The following is a 19,320-nucleotide window of genomic DNA, read 5'->3' on the forward strand; positions in this document are numbered from 1 at the left end:
TATATATATATATATATATATGAACATGACTTGATCCTGCTGCCAGCAGCCATGCAGCCTGAGTTTGCAGAAGATTATATTATATGGTTATCGTTATGGTACCAAAATCGATCAATGTATCAATGCTGATCCCTCCTATCAACTGGGTAGTTAATCTAGTTTTGATGGTACATATCCTCATACGTGCGACATGTATTCAATAAATTAAATAAATGCATTCTTTTTGTCGCGCGAGCATGTATAGAGCACACGTAGTTACACAACATGCATCAAAAAGAGGACATATCCTACATATTTATTAAGCATATAACCACACATTGTGACAGCCCTGATCTTACCCGGCCGTCTATATGCATACATTGATTTAAATCATAACAAATGTAATCACATATTTGTGAATGCCAAAAATTAATAATACGCCTCTTTACATTTGCATCTACATCGGCTACAATCTATAAATTCACTAGTTATTTAGATTTAGATTTTAGGTTAATATAAATTTTATTTACGCTTTACGATTTTACATCAAGAATGCAATAGTATTGTGAACAATAAAAAGACTGCGAGGGAGGGCGAATTGACTATACAGTCACCAAGTCAGCCGCTCCTGCATTGGCGTATTAACCAGTGAAACACGATAGATAATATTGAAGCAGATCTAGAATACAATAACAATAATAGTAATGATAAAATACAATAATAATAATAATAATAATAATAATAATAATAATAATAATAATAATAGAATACAATGAACCGCATGGTGAGCAGATCATATATATATATATATATAATTAGTAGAAATATTGACAGCTTGCATTAAACAGGCAGTACACAGCACACCAGTATATATAATCTGAGCCAATTGAAGAAAAAACAGTACAGGAAGTTGACTTAGTTGAGTTGAAGTTGATTATACAATTAGGAAGTTGAGCTCTCATTCACTAATTAGCCCTAAATTCTGTACATACCTATAAAATATCAGGGTGGTCCACAACCTAAAATTAAAACATGTAAAACTGGGAACTTTAGAGGAGTACTTTAGATATTATTTCAAATTATGTGCGCGAAGCGCTCCTCACGAGCGCGAAGCACGAAGTCACTTGCGGCCGAGGTCCAGGGCCCGCCTTAAGGTCCTGGAAGCTCAGGGGATTTAGATGCTCTCTGGTGCAATCTGAGCCTTATTTTGGAGCATTTTTGCACAAAATTTATGACCTATATTTCAAAATAATTTGGGTTGAGTCAAGCGTCATGAGTGATGAGTCATTTTTCATTGTTCAATTTGTACACTAGTGTGAATGTAACCAGTCAAATGTTATAAAGCAATGTGCGAAAAATGCAAATAAATATAGGGGAGACCGGGGACAATTGTAACACGTTTTTCCAAATCTGACATAACAACTTTATTATAGTTAAATACTTACTTCAAGGTATATGAAATTAAAGATGCATATCTTGGCTTGAAATATGACTAGGTTTGGGTTAAGTAAAACAAGTTATTTTGAAACCATTATCATTTCAAAACTGGAAGTCAAGTGTTACAATTACCCCACAACACGGGGCAATTGTAACACAACAATGGGGCAATTGTACCAACAAATCATATCCCTCAGAACAATTTTTTATATTTTTTATAAAGGTGACACGTTGGACAGATTTTCAACAATTAAACAGCAATTTATAGAACCACAATAAAACAATTTTAATAAAAACTATGACGAATGCTTGACTCATTTACATATGAATAAAATATAAGCCCTATGTTCTTGATTGACCTAGGAAAAAAAATCACGCCTCCCGGATACCCATACAACACTGCTCTCTTGACTTAGCATCAACTACAGCATTTGCCACTAGATGGCAGCAGTACATTACAATTTATTTAAGTAATTCATTATTCATACTTACTCTTACAGCGAATTAAAATTATCTAAATTCAAGAATTTAGATAACTACCAAGGATATACACAAAAAGTGAACAATTGACATAATTATACAAGTTTACAATCTTTACAAGTTAAACTTTGTACATGCAGTTTATACATAAATTTGTTCTGCAATTTGCAACACTAGTGAAATTTAAACTCGATCTGCCTCCAACTTTTCAACGTTTTAACAATATGTTTAAAACTATTATATAATGTACTTATCATGTAGTTCAAAGCCTCATTTGAAGTATAAATAAGACTGTAATTCCCACTCTTGGTTTGAATATTTGCATCTCACGTTTCCTGGTATTGAAACTATCGGCTTCAGATCCTTCTGTCACATATACTTATACTATTGAGGACCGAGATTCGTAATATTTTAAAATCTTTGCTTTATCATCGCTTGTGCGGATAAACGCTCCCCCCACTTCTTCCGGTGTATTATAACGTAACGGTTCTGCACCGTCATCATTCAGATCCAGAAACCCGAAGTGTAATCATGATCACTACACTTCTAGGTCAAAGTAGCTAGATCGAAGGCCCTGCATGATCTGTTTGCGCAACCTACATACAGTATCATAGATGTTCGGAGTCCCAAGCTGATGTATATCCACGCAGAGAGCCACATGCGGGGGGGGGGGCGGGGGGCACTCCCTATATATTGCATAGTAGGTATATGTGCCGCGGTTATGGCCCCCCTTTTCACCTTAAACTTTCCGCACTGGAGACCCTCCCCCCTTTTCACATATTTGCCGTCCCGGCTCATAGGTCGTACTTTTTTCCGCACGTTCCTGAGACCCCCTTTTTCACATATTTCCCGTCTCTGCGAATATGTCCCACTTTTTCTGAACGTTCTGGGTGACATCCTCTCGCAAACATGTCCAGTTCCGGAGCATCATGCTTTCCAGCAAACCCTGTCCCTAGTTCTGGAGATCCCCATTTTGATGTGCCGAGTTACTTGATCCTTGATCTAAGCTTTTCTGAGCCGTAGTGTTCTCTTTGTATGGTAGGAACTTAATATCCCCCAGGGTACTGCCGGAATTAACGTACCCTGGGTACGGTCCGGTATACCAGAACTTACCCTGGTAACTATATCTAGCTGATATGGTTAGGGTTACGGTTAGTGTTAGGGTTAGGGTTAGGGTTAGAGTTAGGGTTAGGGTTAGGGTTAGGGAGAACAAAACATATTTACAGACCCATTAATTCAAAGTTATGTAGTTCTCATGTCTGAGCTTATAGATAGGCTACTTTTTTGCCTTATAAACAAAACACATTTTGTAAAACACATACTTTTTATACATGCCAAGGGGCAATTGTAACACGTTGTTACATTTGCCCCCGAGGAGACAACCATAATTTGGGGGCTGTTTTTGTATCTTAGCATTAGTATTCGTCAATGAAACCTTTACCAAATACAGGCCTAAAAACCAATTTTTTTATGATATACAAATGACAGTGATAGCTCAAGTACATATTTGTCCAGAAAAAAAACATTAGGTAATTCGAGATTTTACTTACCTGCTAAAAAAACGATGTTTTGGCTGTCAAATGTTCCTCGATGCGTAAACCTGCCTACCCTCAGGACAGCATGTGGGGCAATGAAATGTGCATGCGCTGTGAGGAGCGTATACATATAGCACGTTTCTACTAGGAATGAGGGCCTCTGTTACATTTGCCCCGTGTTACAATTGTCCCCGGTCTCCCCTACTATAAGGTGAAACTATATTTCGCTATATTTTATTCGGATTGAGCGTCGTTACTGAGCAGAAAATCAAATATCGTAATAAAGCTTTTAAATTCCCAGTTTCCTTTTCCTTATTGCTGCCCAGGCATCTGCTGCCTCATGGAAGAGGAAGTCCTGAGCTGATGGGCCTTCCACAGACACCATTATAAGGGCATTTAGTGTGTTCTGATTCAGTCTTATTAGAAGTCTAGTTAGAAGGAATCTGATGAAATAGGCTGGTTATTGTGAGGTGTTTTTTATTCATAGCGGATTGCGAAGCACTATGATATGAGGCTCAGGACAAGTGAAAGTCTATGTCGGACAAGTTATTCGTTTGGCTAGTTGCCCGATTGAACAACTAAAAAATTTCTAGTTGTGTAATATTCCTAACATCCTTAGAGCCAGGGCGCTATCGCACGACATTCTCACATTATATTTTCAAAAGCCGCCGGAAAAAGCGGCCCGCGAGGCACGCGTCTGTGGCTGTCCACAATTGACGCTGCGTACGTGCCTGCTGGCTGGGGGCGGCATTGATTGAAGTACGGGGGGGGGGGCACGATTGTTTCAGTCGTGGTACTAATCACTACTAAAATGTAGAGGGTTGGCATTGATTGAAGTACGGGGGGGGGCACGATTGTTTCAGTCGCGTGGTGCTAATCAGTAATCACTACTAAAATGTAGAGGGTGGGCACCGCTGGGCTATGAGAGAGCGACAGCAAACTTCTTTCCTGGAATTGAGGAAAAAGCTAAAATCGGGAATGACACACGAGTGTGCCGGCACACAAAAATAAACGTGTGAACCCCTCGTGGATCACACTGGCCTCAATGTAATCTATCGAATCATGCGGAAAGTCACACGAAAGCCACAGGTCAACATCCTCGCTGTCTTTAAACTGGTTTGAACAACGATAAACGTTTCTATTTAAACTACGTCGTGTATCCGTGTCCCACGGTCGGCGCACGTTATGTATACACAACGACGTGCCGTCTCATGGTTAAATCCATATTTGCATACTAAACGCATCCATGCGCAATGTCATACGAACGCCACACAGTGCACAGTGATCTCGCTGTTTCTTCATACACCAATGCTAAGTATATACATGCCATTCATGTCAACAGTCTCGTCATACACCAATGCTAATTGTATATACATGTATATCATGTCAACAGCAAGGCATAGCAAAACAAGGGCCACAATGTAAATAAGTGTGCTAGTCATGCTTTTTGTGTATATATCCTTGGTAGTTATCCAATTTTATGAATTCAGTATTTATTGTAAGCTATGTATTGTATATGATGGATAATTGCGTAAATAAATAAATAAATACAAAATAAAAATAAAATCGACGTATAAAATCAAGCGAAGACAAATCAGATGTTATCTATCGAACTCGCTCCATTTGTTTTATTTGTAAGCGAGGTCATGCGGGGACGGCGGGTGACGCGAAAATGAAGTCCGTCGTATACGCGTGTACTTATGCACACTGTACAGTAGTACTTCTTAGTGGCAATAAACTCTCGCTTTAAAAAAAGTGCATATTACAAAGTAGAGACACAATCATATATATAGGCCTATATATAATAGCTTTCACAGAAAGGAATAAATCATTTAAAAATTGCAATGCGCACAAATGCCGCTTTTTAATACAAACACTATATTTACGCGAAGCAATATAGAGGCTTGTGGTGCGAATTGCCTGAATGAGCTAATTTTACTGCATTAATATATACGTATAATATAAAGCGGAGGACGGGTGCGTTTAGGGAGAACACTACACCTTACCACCCACTCGCCGCTAGTATCGCGGATCCGCACCTATATTGTAGACGCGAATTTCGCACTACACACACCGAATTCGTTTAGAAGAACTGTGAGAAACTAGAGGGAAGTCAAAGACAAGAAATAACAGCAAACAACGAACGATTAACTTTACTAATCTTAAGACTCTAAAACTCTAAAACTTTTTAAACTCTAAAACTTTAAGACTATAGATAAGAAAGTACTCTGTCAGTGGAAAATCTTCTCGACAGACATGGAAAAGAAATAAGAAATAATAACCCAGTGTCACGGACCTACATAATTCTCTAACACAGTTAGCTAAAATCTACCGAAAAGAAGTCTACCGAAGCGGACACCTAATGGTACCAAGCGACCCAGTTAGCGCCCGCGATCCCCTCTACGAGTCTACGTCATCAATGTCATCGATAGCACCTATTCTAGCCATGCTGTCTATAACCAAATAAGGTGGCGTGAGGCATCATCTCATACGTCTTGGTGGCGCGAAACACAACCAGACCATAAGGCATCGATCAAAGGGTTGTTTGTTAAGAAACTAGGAGAGAAGAACGTAAGTTGTTGAGAACGGCCGAAGGAAACTCTTTTGGCAGTCAACGGTGACCGACGCCGTGTGTCAATGGTTAACGTAGCCAGATTTTGTACTGATTTCTATATGCAGCGGGCACCTTACATGAAAGGTCTTCGTCTCATTTTTTCTTAAAAGCGGTCCACTGATAGAATGTTATCATATTAATCTATGCTAGAATACCTCCTCTCCAGTTTAAATGCATAATGTTCGCAAAGTTTTATTCTTCTCGGGCGATATAGCGCATGCTCGAGCACCGTTTTAAGCGTGCAGTACGGACTAAAGGCAGCTTGCTAAGAGAGAAAAGAGAGAAAGAGAGAGAGTGAGGTGGGAGATTAAGGAAAGGCGGTAGGGAAGATAGCTGAAACGCGGTAGATGAGAAATAACGCTGAGCGGGGGACAAGGGAGGCGAAAGGAAGGACGGGAGGTGACGAAGTAGGGGTTTCGCACCCTACAGGCTAGGGCGCTCTCCTAGCTATAAACACAGGTCTACGGAGAACAATTTATTACATAAATCTATGCTGAGATACCCCCTTACCATATTAAATGCATATTCACCAAAAAATATAACTCCTCTGGTGAGATATTGCGCTTGCGCTAGCGCCCTAACGTAGCCAGATGGTGTACTGATTTCTATATGCAGCGGGCACCTTACATGAAAGGTTTTATTTCTATTTCTTAAAAGCGGTCTATACTGATAGTATGCAGGACAGACATTTTTGTACCTATAAACTTGACAAAAATGAGTTTTGTGAACACAAACCTCAATTCTGTCAATCCTGTCCCACAAAACTCAATTTTGTGAACACAAAACTCAATTTTGTAAACACAAAACTCAATTCTGTCAATCCTGTCCCACAAAACTCAATTTTGTGAACACAAACCTCAATTCTGTATTAATCGTTGAAAATAATATGGATTGTTATTGGATTAATCTTCCACGTTCCAGACGCCGATCAAGGATAGCTGTGCCAGTGCTGCTAACCCGGACTTCCAAACTGTGGAGATTTGTTTTCACTTGAGGGACTTCATTATCATAAAAAAGCACAACAAAAACATTATATTATAACATTAAAAGCAATAAACAGCGTATATTTATTTACAGGATAGGATATTGGGAGGGGTTCAAAAAAACAATGTACGTGTAAAACGGGAATTTCCCCGTCAAATAATAAAATAAATAGACATAAATACAATGCCTACTCCTATCATTAGAACATGCCATATTAGTGATAACATCATACTTTATTATACTTTAGCAGGTGCCAGTGCAGGAAGCAGAGATGAAGTGAATAATTCGTCCTCAGCATCTGTGCAGTCGGCCGTATCTCCCATGGAACACACAGACGTGACTGCCAAGACGACCAAGGACATTCTAAACCTCGGTGCACAGCACAGGGAGCAGGCGCCCTCTGGTGGCATCGAGGATGTCGCGGACGCGCGAGAGGATCCCATGGACGTCTCGGATGCCGCGGAAGTCGTACCGGCCGTTGTTTCCGAACTCGTCGACTCCGTTACGAGACAAAATCTGTCGTGGACACCACCCGATGCTTCGTCGCCCGTGCCGCGCCCCGAGCAATCGTCTGCGTCACCGGCGACGATGACGGCTCGCGCAGACGCCAGCCTGTCAGCGGAGAAGTGGGAGCAAGTGAAGCCACAGCTGACTAGAAGGAAGCTCCACGAGACGGAGGGGCAGCAGGACCAACAGAGGCGCGCAGCGGAGGGATCCTCCGCCGGGAAGCCTAAGCGGACGCAGACGAGGGACCGGTCTCCATTGTCGGACCCGGACAGAAAGACGAAAACTTCTATCCAGGTGCGTGAGATCTGTATCCAGGTGTGAGATCTGTATCCCGGTGTGAGATCTGTATCATTGTGGGACAGGATTGACAGAATTGAGTTTTGTGGGACAGGATTGACAGAATTGAGTTTTGTGTTCACAAAATTTAGTTTTGTGGGACAGGATTGACAGAATTGAGTTTTGTGGGACAGGATTGACAGAACTGAGATTTGTGTTCACAAAATTGACTTTTGTGAGACAGAATTGAGTTGTGTGCACAAAAGTAAGTTTTGTGAGACAGAATTGAGTTTTGTTAGACTAAATTGAGCCCTGTCCTGCATGGCGCCCCGTAGATAGAAGCATATTAATCAATGCTAGAATATTTCCTCTCCAGTTTAAATGCATAATGTTCGCAAAGTTTTATACTTCTCGGAGATATACGCATGCTCGAGCACCGTTTCAGGCGTGCAGTACGGACTAAAGACAATTGCATTATATAGCTTGCTAAGAGAGAGAGAGATAGAGAGAGAGAGAGAGAGAGAGAGAGAGAGAGAGAGAGAGAGAGAGAGAGAGAGAGGGAGGAGAGAGAGGTGGGAGATTAAGGAAAGGCGGTAGAGAAGATAGCTGAAACGCGGTAGAAGGGAAATAACGTTGAACGGGGGATAATGGAGGCTAGGGACAGGACGGGAGGTGACGAAGTAGCGGTTTCGCACCCTACATGATAGGGCGCTTTCCTAATTATAAACACAGGTCTACTGATAACAATTTATTACATAAATCTATGCTGAGATACCCCCTAACGATATTAAACATATTACATATTCAACAAAAAATACAACTCCTCTTGTGAGATATTGCGCTTGCGCTAACGCACTAACGTAACCAGATTGTCTAGTGATTTCTATTTGCAGCGGGCACCTTACAAGAAAGGTCTTCTTCTTATTTCTCAAAACCGGTCTACTATTCGAATGTTATCATATTAATCTATGCTAGAACACCTCATCTCTAGTTTAAATGCATAATGTTCGCAAAAATTATTATTCTCGGACGATATTGCGCATGCCCGAGCACCGTATCAGGCATGCGGTACCGACTAACGACACCTGCATTATATAGCTTGCTGAGAGAGAGAGAGAGAGAGAGAGAGAGAGAGAGAGAGAGAGAGAGGCGTGGGTGACTGAGGAAAGACGGCAGGGAAGATAGCTTAATTAGGCGCTGTAGAAGAAGAAGGAGGCTGAGCAAGGAACAGGGGAAGCAAGAAGGACGGGAGGTGACGAAGTAGGGGTTTCGCACCCTACAGGCTAAGGCGCTCTCTTAATAATTATAAACACAGGTCTATTGATGAACATTGGTGATTTATTATCAGGATAATGTATTTAACTAGTACCCGGATTTAAACTTGATTCCATGAGGTGCCAAACGAAACTGAACAATAATCACTGTTAGCCCATGGCCAATACGGCCTGCATACTGACTGTCACTGTTTTTATTTTAAAACAAACAAAATATCAACGCGAACTCGATACACAATGTGATCGAGAAGATCTCGCACTTGACGGAAAAGTTGCGAGCCTGCTGGAAACTTTGTATTACACCCGATAACAATATATTGCATGACAATAATGGAAACAATGTGAATATTTTCCCCTTTCATCTATTTAATTTATCTTTTATTTAATTTATCTATTTATCTATTTAATTATTTATCAATTATTTTATTAATTATTTATTAATGATCAATTATTAATTATTAATTATTAATTATTAATTATTTATTAATTAATTTATTAATTATTTATCTATTTATCTATTTAATTTATCTTTTATTTATTTAATTCGCTCTCTTCATGCTTTGCTGATACAATATCACACACATCACACACGCATATTACAAAGTAAACATGATTAATGTAGTAATGAATAATTAAGCCGTGTGTAAGAGCGCCACACATGTCGAGACACTCGAAGATCGAGATATAGTATTGTAAGCTAACTGGCGTGGAGGTATTGTAAGCTAACTGGCGTGGAGGTATTGTAAGCTAACTGGCGTAGAGGTATTGTAAGCTAACTGGCGTGGAGGTATTGTAAGCTAACTGGCGTGGAGGCGTGAGGAACCTCTACTCTACGAGACTCTACTTTGTGACAACCCACAAGATGATTTCGAAGGTTTTAAACCTTTCGAAATACAACACTAGGATAAAATCGCAAGTGTAATACAGTAATAGTAAATTGTCAATAAGTTCCTCTTCCCAACATCAAGTCAATTCGCACCAGCTAACACCGTTTCATCGCTACATGGTAAACGTCAATTTTTCTACTAGTCCAATTGCGAACCGTTAGAGCTAGTAATCGTACTTTTGCCTGCGTATACGGTATGCATATTTACAGATGCGTACTGCTCATAGGGTCTATGTCCCCCAGGGTACTGCCGGGACGTACCCTGGGTACGGTCCGGTATACTGGAACGTACCCTGGTCACTATTTAATATGGTTAGGGTTAGGATTAGGGTTGGGGTTAGGGTTAGGGCTCGGTTTCGGGTTTGGGTTAGGGTTAGGGAGTAGGCGTAGGCGACTCCCTAGACTCGTTAGTGGAGTAGGCGAGGTACGGTCCGGCATATTAGATAGTGCCAGGGTACGCGTTCCGGTATACCGGACCGTACCCAGGGTACGTTCCGGCAGTACCCCGGGGGACATAGACCCTCTCAGCATTAGTACTGTGTGTGTTTACGTTCCTGTGTACCGAGAGGCGCGGCCATCTGAATTCAGCAATGCGGCTCTGATCTTCGTCGCGTTACCGCACGCATTTACCTTTTTAATCTCTTAAAAATAAGGGCCAGGTCTAGAAGCCCGTACATTGAACCTGAACGTGATGTAAATTCCAAACGAGTAGCGGCAGGAATTAAACGTTTGCATACAACGATTTGAACTGACAGCGGCCGACAATATCTTACAGCTGAGTGCGATGCGGGAGTTGCGATTGAACTCGCTGAAACAAACTTTTTTAGTTTGGCCGTATTTCAACGTTCTACGGTAATCGTATCACTTCTTTGTAATCATAAGAAAATGTTCTAGCGGTTTCCTATTTTTGCGAAGGCATGTCTGGCAGTATGCCGCAGTGCGGACGCGTTGAAATTACTCTTGAACACGGAATCGCGTAATGTTTCGCAGCAGAATTCAATATGGCGGAGGGATCGCAGACGCCTCGTGCAGATTTCATGAAGGCACATAAACGATGCGCGTACAATTCTAGATGATATGCGGGTGTCACGTGAGGAGTCGTAATTTCCCGCTGTCTCTCTCCCTACATTTCCCTCCCCCTCATGCACGCATACCTCTTTCAACGGGGTCGTAGAAGTATCCGCTGTCGGTCAGACTGGAAAAGACGGAGGCCACCAGGTCTGAGAGTTATCTCTAAGCGAAGGCATGCGCAGCCACTCTCTGCGACGTGTCAACTTCCAACTCCAGCCCCTCCTTCTGCTGCTACACGCGCCGTGCCTGTCCAACACACAAACACACATTGACCGTTATTCAGCCTGATAAGGTTAGAAGATCGAAAGCACGAAGAAGACCGTCGTGACTGTAGTCGTTCGTCGCTAAATTTATGGCTGTAAATTTAATATAAATATCCTCAAATATCAAAGTCAAATCTCAAACATATAGCTCTACGGTGTCGCCAATCTTCACCTTCTCTATGCCACCCACTTACCTTCTCCTCTCTGTGTCGCCTCTCCTTATCCTCTTTCTCCCCCTTACCTTCTCCTCTCCTCCTCTCTCCATCCCCTTAATTACCTTCTCCCCTCTGTGTCGCCTCTATTTCTCCTCTCTCCAGCCGCTTACCTTCTCCTCCCTGTGTTGCCTCTCCCTCTCCTCTCTCTCCCTTACCTTTCCCTCTCTGTGTCACCTCCCCTTATCCTCTCTCCCCCCCTTACCTTCTCTATATACCCCTTTACTTTCTCCTCCCTATGTCTCCTCTCCTTCTCTCTCCATCCCCTCTATTTCTCCTCTCTCCAGCCGCTCACCTTCTCCTCTCTGTGTCACCTCCCCTTATAGGTGTGAGATCTGTATCCAGGTGTGAGATCTGTATCCCGGTGTGAGATCTGTATCCAGGTGTGAGATCTGTATCTGTGCAGAGTGATTGATGTTCGTGCCAATGTTGTCTTTGCAGACCAGGTGCCACCATTTATTAAGCTGGGTTTACACTGACGATTTTGAGTTGCCGAATTGCCAAAAATTTGTGTACAAACTTGCCAATTTGGCAATTTGCCACAATCGGCAGTGTAAAACGCAAAAGTCGCACGTCCAACCGATTGATAGCAGCGAGTTGGGAGATTAGAACATGTTCTAATTTCACCAACTCGGGAGTAGGCGAGTTGGACGTTTTTTTGCCAAGTGGCCAATCAGAGAACAGCAATCAGGGGTGTGTCCCTCCACCCTAGGGGGAGAGCACGTTCTTGCTTTAGGCGCCACGCTGGCGGCATGGAATACATGCAAAAATGCGTATCCGCGTAGCCTTCGCGCACACGCTGCAGGTCAAAATGTTTGCCGCATCGCGGTCGATAACGTAAGACATTTGAACATATATAGAGATGTTGGTAGAAAGAAGAAAAACGCCCCAAGTTGCCTGCATAAAGTTGATAACTTGTGTAAACCCAGCTATATCGATGTAGGAGGCGCCGCTGTTGCTCATCTATTTATGGCTCCACCATTGCTCCACCGTCACTGCTCAGTGTAGGCATTTCACTCTCGTTTTTATTTGTAGGCAGGGTTTCTTCTGAGCGAAAATTAGACAAAGGAGGTAATGGCCAGTTTGGGAAAAACACTCATGATGGATTCAAAGGCGTGCACGCATGCGGACGCGGGGGGGGGGGGAGGCATGGCAATCTAAATATGCCAGAAGCACGTGGCGATCTATATATTTTTGGGTTGACACTATTTTGACAACGGCGGTTAAATACAGGAACATTTTCACAACGGCGATGTTAAGTTTGACAACAGCGATGTTAAGTTTGACAACGGCGGTGCGCCACTGTGCCTCTTCTGTATAAGAAACCCTGTGTATGAAAGCCCCATAATCCTTCTGCTATGCGTAGTATGCTACGTGTAGGTGGGGCCACCAGTCACTACCTCTCACATGTGTAGGGGGGGGATGGCACGTTTTCGAGAGATTAGTTGCGTAAACTATTGAAACGTATAAAGTCGTGATATATCAATACTCGTCGACGAGTTGTTCAGGGATGAGATTGGAGAATTAAATTTTCAGCTGAAATTGAAATTAGCAAACAGAGGAGCGAGCAATGCGAGAACCGTAGGTCATCGCCATGCTAGGGGTGTCCGTGGGCATGCTCCCCCGGAATTTTTTTAAAAGAATGGTGCAATTTGGTGCATTCTAAGCTATTCTGAACACATTATAGAAGACTCTTGAATCACTTTTTCAAGTTGTCAAAAGGAACAAACGAACTATGAATAGGAAATCAGGGGGCTGAAAATAGGGCAAGCTTTTTTATTAAATGTCTAGACATAATAGGCGTGTTCACACACAAGAAAAACCGCGATGCTAATCGCGATGGAAATACCGAGATAATTGTGTCGTTGTTCACACAGGCGGAAATATCTCGCTAATCGCCGAGCGGGATAATTCTATTAATCGAACTGCGCATGCTCACTGCCGGAATGATGCTCACTGCGCATGCTCACTGCTCACTCGCTTGGAATGATGGGATAGAAAATACCAGGAATTATTTGCGCGAGCGTTCACACACACGCCGCGGTGCAAATAATCGCGCTAATTCCAAATAACCGCAGTCAAAAGTGCGATTTGGAGCACGATGCTGATCGCGATTATTAGTGAGATTATTGCGTTCACACTTGTAATAATCTCGGTATTTCGATCGCGATGCAAAAACCGGGATTTGCATCCCGCTAATTCGCGCCAGTGTGAACGCGCCTATTGATATTTTTCTGTTTCCACCCTTCACTTGCATTGTTTTACTCAGACATAAGCTGCCTTGCTGCGACGAGATTTGAATGAAAAAAACACAAAGCGAATAGAACAATCAGTGCATAGTCATGCACACAACATGCACACAGCAACATGTGAACCCGGCCCCCAGGCCAGGCATGGTCGTTTTGTGATCAGCTACCTCAAATGTCTGCCCCCTTTACTGCAGCCTGTGAAAAAGGATTTTCTTTTCTGGTACACAAAAACAGATACACTGTATACTTCGCTGTCAGTCTACTGTCTACACTCTACAGTCTACAGTCAGGTGCTGTTGAGGGTATATAATTTAAATTTTTACATTGTTACCCCCTCCCCCTAATTTTCTCAAGGAATTTAGACGTTTTACAAAATCGATCCCTGGGACTGTCAAATCCGCGGATTTCCGCGGATCCGCGGAAAAATCTCATCCCTGGTTGTTGCCTTCGTCAGGTGGAGCGGGACCTGCCGTTGATCCGGCTGTGGCTGTGCATCATCTCCGCCGTCGTCTGCCGGCTGTCCGTTGCCATGGGGATCGCGATCATCTTCGAGTACAGCATCGTGGGACCGTTTATCTGCCTCCAGCTCGGCTTTCTCGCCTACGAGAGATTGATACTAGAGGTACGCCCGATAACGACCGCGTCAGACCCCCGCTGAGCAATCGAAACGACTAATCTGTGCAGTGCTGCCACCTGATGTCATTAAATAAAAATTTCTCCGACCGTAATTGAATTGGTTTTCTCTGCAGGACATTCCGTCGACGGCGCAGCAGCAGAACATGGTGGTGGCTGCGCTGATGCTGAGTGGCGTGCCGCCGAACGTGATCGAGCAGGTGAATGGCGTTACGGCGAGGGTGACGCTGATAGCGACCGACTTTGCCGTCTTCTTCTTCACGTTCGTTCTCGTCCACACCATCTTCAGCATCGTCGGTCTGTAGCTGCCTTAGCGGGGCTTTCCGCACGCCTCGGCGTAACAGATGGCTCCACATCTTCTACCCCCCAATTTTGACGGTTCAGATTGGTCGGGGCCTTTACATAGCGCTGCGCGAAAAGCAGAGGTCGTTCGTTAAATCGTGTTTCCTTGCATCATGTAACGAGAGCAACGGTTTGTTGAAGTTTCTGCGGCTACCGTTTTTTATATTTATATGAGGGGGAGACAGCCGGTTTCAAGTGCTCTGTGAAGCATGACATGCGGCAGTTAGGGTTAGGTTAAAAACCGGGATGGGATCTGATAGTAGTATGGTTTTAGTCATGTTAAAGGAATCTTTTTTGGGGGGGGGGATGTGTTCAAATTTGACATCATAGGTCTTTTAAGGATTCTTGGCAAAATGTGTGCATGCAAACCTAGTTCAGTAGGAATCTGTTTGGAATCCAGGCGGTAGCACCTTTCATAATAGGGATTTTGTAATGGACGACATATAGGACAGGGAAGCTGGTTCAGTAATGAATCACGGTTTCAATTTCTTGTGGGTGGGATGACAATGATTTTCTACACACCTTTGTTTTGAGAGGGGGCTACGTTATAGCCAGAAATAGTAATAATATTAGGTCTCTGATGCAGAGTCTTGGATGCCGATGACTGCTACCTATTGAGGTTGTGAATTTAAGATTATTATATTGGATTACAATACCTGGGGCTGCAGTTGCATGGTGTGGGTCCCCACTAAAGCATCTTTCGGTTATGCTGTCTATGGGACATCTCCTGGAATGCCCCCTATTACCAGAGCCCTGTAGACCTGGAGGTTTTCAACCACTGCAAGGTCCCGTGTGCTGCAGTGGCTAGGTCGAGTGTAGTGTAGTGACCCCGAGAAGGAGGTCATGCTGTGAAATAAACTGACGTTGCATCGGCGACAAACGACAAGTTTTAACACGTGGCTATAGCTGCCTCGTTCGGTTATTCCAGTTCTTTATCCAAGTCTCAAAAATGTCATCAGAGGTTCAGTGCGAGTTTAGTGTAGCTGAAAATGCAAGGCATCGACTGCTTTAGAGTTGACACAAGGTCAGAGATCCTGAAGTAGCTACAGTCTCTAAATTACTAATTAGTCATACTCGTTATGTTGTGTACTCGAGAAATTGGGGAAATCATTGTGCACGTGTCATGCTATGCCACTGCCAACACGGGATATAAAAGATATGTTATTTATAGTTGGTTATATGATTTAAAAAAATGACCCACTGTAACTGTATTCAAAATGTAAATTGCATGATGATCTTCAGATCTTTAGTTATAATTATGCACAAATATTATAAACTACTGTTAAGGTATTAGCTGTACTATCCTTATAGGCTAACGATTTGTTATTCTTGTCATATATTTTCCCTGCAACTGTTCCGCTGTTGGTTGTACACTGACAATGTATAGTTCTTGTTGGACGCTTGATAATAGTTTCAATCAAAAAACAAAAAAACTTTCATATCAAGTCTTTTATCTCGTTTTTTTATTACAAAACTTCAATGCTACTCATAGTAATACGTTTCCTACAGTTCAAGTCAAGCTTTACTGCTTGTACATTCTACTACATAAAAACTATTTATTATTTGCCTAACAACATGTTCTATGGTATGCCATGGTGTTTTGAGTACCACGATATTGTAAGAATATTTTTAGGTACAAAACTTTCGAGAAACAGTTCTAACAAATTTGACCCAAATATAAAATGCTCAAAAGACTCACTGTCATCACATTAAACAGGTGCCATGGTGCAGTAAGTAAACAACCTGTCTCATCTGCAACTTTCCCGCAACTTTCCCGTAAACCCATCTCACGGCTACAACACAGATCCACTGGTCATTACCGTGCCACCTGATCTATTCTCTACGTTATCACCAAGAACTCATAAAGCCTGGGAATGACATTACAACTTGTTACCTGCTCGGGCGGACAGCCGAGAACACTACTAAAGCTACAGTCGGTAATTATCACTCCACTCTGCCATCTAGTGGCAGAGATTTTAACTACATGGCCGAGTTCATTGTGTAGTCGAGGTCGCACGTGACTTGACGCGACACAAGGCAGTTAACGTGCCATCGATATTCCATTTTTATATCATTGATGCTACAAACATTTTTGTTTCTTGTGATCTTCCTTCCCCTTCAAAAAAGATTGCACATCTCTACTCTGCTTGCAAGACCAAAGAGGTCACGACTCAGGACGTCCCTGAACTGAATTGCTGAATCGATTCAATCTCGACTTCCCACAATCCCTGGAAAACCAAGGAAGTCAAGGAGAGCCTATCCAATTCGATTTTCTCTACTGATCTCTTCTGTCTCCAATCGATCCAATTCCTCTCTCTCATGTGACAATCTCTGCTGTTGTCTCGGTTCCCGCTCACCCCCGTCAGTCGCTGCCCTCCCTCTCCTTCACTTCCTGCTTCTCCCGCCGTCTCTCGTCTGCGAGCGTGCGCGTGCGCAGCAGCTCGGGGCGGCCGTCCGCAAGCATCCTCGCCTCCCATGCGTGCATCGCCGTGTCGTAGCGCCCTCTATCCGCCTCCGCCCGCTTCTTGTAATGCTGAAACATGACGCGGACTAGTTATAGACTCCCACGCAAATAGTGTCATAGTGACGGCATGTTAATACATGCAGAAATAGATCGTCTGGCCACAATTAAAAAAATCTTTGTTTGCCCTCACCCGACCCAGGCTCAAAAGTTTGGGTAGGTAGGTAGGCATTTTTTTAAATTGGAATTTGGAATTTTTTGGGGGGTCTTTTTACAAATTCAGCATGGTGTCTACATGCTCGGGTGTGCTTGAGTGGAGATACCTTTTATGTTGAATGTTTGTTTTGCTTGGTACATATAATGTATTGCCCACAGATTTATATAATGTACAGGGATACAATTTGTATATAAAAAAAAGAATGGGAAAGATCAAGAAAATTTTTTGAGTCAGCCCCTTTTTGGCAGGTCGGTCGGGTGAGGGCAAACAAACTATATTTGTATTATGGCCTCTACCATTTCAAGCTGTTCTACAATATTCTCTCCCTACTTGCCAGAAGGACTTGCCATGATCTCTGCAACTGTTTACTGTAACAACTATCTTGTGTATGTTAATGAGTGTGCATGCGTGCATTTCCGTTTTAGCGTTGGTGTTTTCTGTTTATAGGTTTATTGTTTCCATTTCAGATTGTGCTGTTTTCATTCAAAGCAGGGCGCATTTGCTTTAGCAAGTTTTCTATTTTACTCTTGGTGCTTTCTGTTTATGTTTAGTCAGGCCTTTTTACCATTTCATACTGTATATAGTTGAACTGCTATCCAAACTCTTCTTACCATTTTCTCGGCTTCGGACAAAGACTTCCAGTGGTCCCCACACTGCTGCACATATTTCTGGAAAATACTAAAGCAGTTATCTAACCGATGATCATATCACAATGGCAAGAATCTCCAATTGAAACATTCGTGCACAGACCACAGATTTCATGCTCTCGATTTACACGACTACAATCTCGGGTTCTGAAACCAATGCTTTTATTTACCAACAGGCTTAACCACCCTGGCGGCTTAAAATTTTGAACCGGATAGCAGGTAGAACCAATAGTGAAGCTAGACTGGTGCCACCGATGACACGCGTAGCTTGTCGTACCGTCACTGTGCCCGAGTGGTCCCACTCTAGCATCCTGTCCTGGAAATAATAGGCCATCTGTGAGATCGGTCGCTTTGGTTTGCCAAGTTTCTTCAACTCCTGTGGGAAAACGAGCATACACGCAATAATGAACCATGCGAGAGAATGGGGTGTAGATTACCAGCTTGCCATTCTACAATCCTTCTATCAGATTACCTCCAGCTGTTACACCATACTGCACTAGCAAAGATACCACCAACAGAGGAAATACGTGCTACGCATTAACGAGCGCTATGCAACGGTGCAACACTTACCTTCTCCTCCCTGTGTTGCCTCTCCCTCTCCTCTCTCGCCCTTACCTTCTCCTCTCTGTGTCACCTCCCCTTATCCTCTCTCTCCCCCTTACCTTCTCTATATACCCCCTTACTTTCTCCTCCCTATGTCTCCTCTCCTTCTCTTTCCATCCCCTTCCCTTCTCCCCACTGTGTCGCCTCTATTTTTCCTCTCTCCAGCCGCTTACCTTCTCCTCTCTGTGTTACCTCCCCTTCTCCTCTCTCTCTAATGATTCCATCCCCTTACCTTATCCTCTTTCAGTCTTTGTGTCACCTCTCTTTTTTCTCTCTCCCATCTAAGATTCTATACTACAGGCCCTTGGAGGCTCATGTGTCAAGAAGGGTGCTAGTCTATTATAAGACCAAACTGCATGCAGTGCCCCTTCGCTCACTCAGGATACATTGAGATAGATTGAGGCTTAGATTGAGCCCATGAGCGAGAGCGCCATCTGTCGTGGAGTTTGTTATAAGACATGACCAATGACCCAGAGTAAAAGAGCGAAGCGGTAAGGCTTTTCCTTCCTGTGACGTGTTGCCTGTCCTTCTACTCTCCCCCTTACCTTCTCCTCCCTGTGTCGCCTGTCATTCTACCCTCTGCTTTACCTCCTCCCTTCCGTGTCACCTCTCCTTGCCCTCTCTCTCTCCCCCATTATCTTATTGTATAC

At 43.0% G+C, this 19,320-nt stretch overlaps 2 protein-coding genes across 2 annotated transcripts; one reads left to right on the forward strand and one right to left on the reverse strand.

Moving 5' to 3' along the window:
* Positions 1-7,280: 7,280 nt before the first annotated feature.
* LOC106813608 lies at positions 7,281-16,181 on the forward strand. The gene is made up of 3 exons (XM_014817791.1): positions 7,281-7,830; positions 14,222-14,389; positions 14,517-16,181. The coding sequence occupies exons 1-3, from the start codon at positions 7,351-7,353 to the stop codon at positions 14,703-14,705; spliced, it is 837 nt and encodes a 278-aa protein (XP_014673277.1). The 5' UTR covers positions 7,281-7,350; the 3' UTR covers positions 14,706-16,181.
* A 2-nt stretch (positions 16,182-16,183) lies between these two features.
* Positions 16,184-18,986, reverse strand: LOC106813602 (transcription factor A, mitochondrial-like). Its single transcript, XM_014817783.1, has 4 exons — positions 18,969-18,986; positions 18,345-18,443; positions 18,032-18,088; positions 16,184-17,275 (listed from the first exon to the last, which is right to left on the reverse strand). Exons 1-4 carry the CDS (start codon positions 18,984-18,986, stop codon positions 17,105-17,107), a joined length of 345 nt encoding a protein of 114 aa, XP_014673269.1. The 3' UTR covers positions 16,184-17,104.
* Positions 18,987-19,320: the final 334 nt, after the last annotated feature.

The sequence above is a fragment of the Priapulus caudatus genome, unplaced genomic scaffold (genome assembly GCF_000485595.1).
Source record: "Priapulus caudatus unplaced genomic scaffold, Priapulus_caudatus-5.0.1 Scaffold798, whole genome shotgun sequence".
NCBI classification, from domain to species: Eukaryota; Metazoa; Priapulida; class Priapulimorpha; order Priapulimorphida; family Priapulidae; genus Priapulus; species Priapulus caudatus.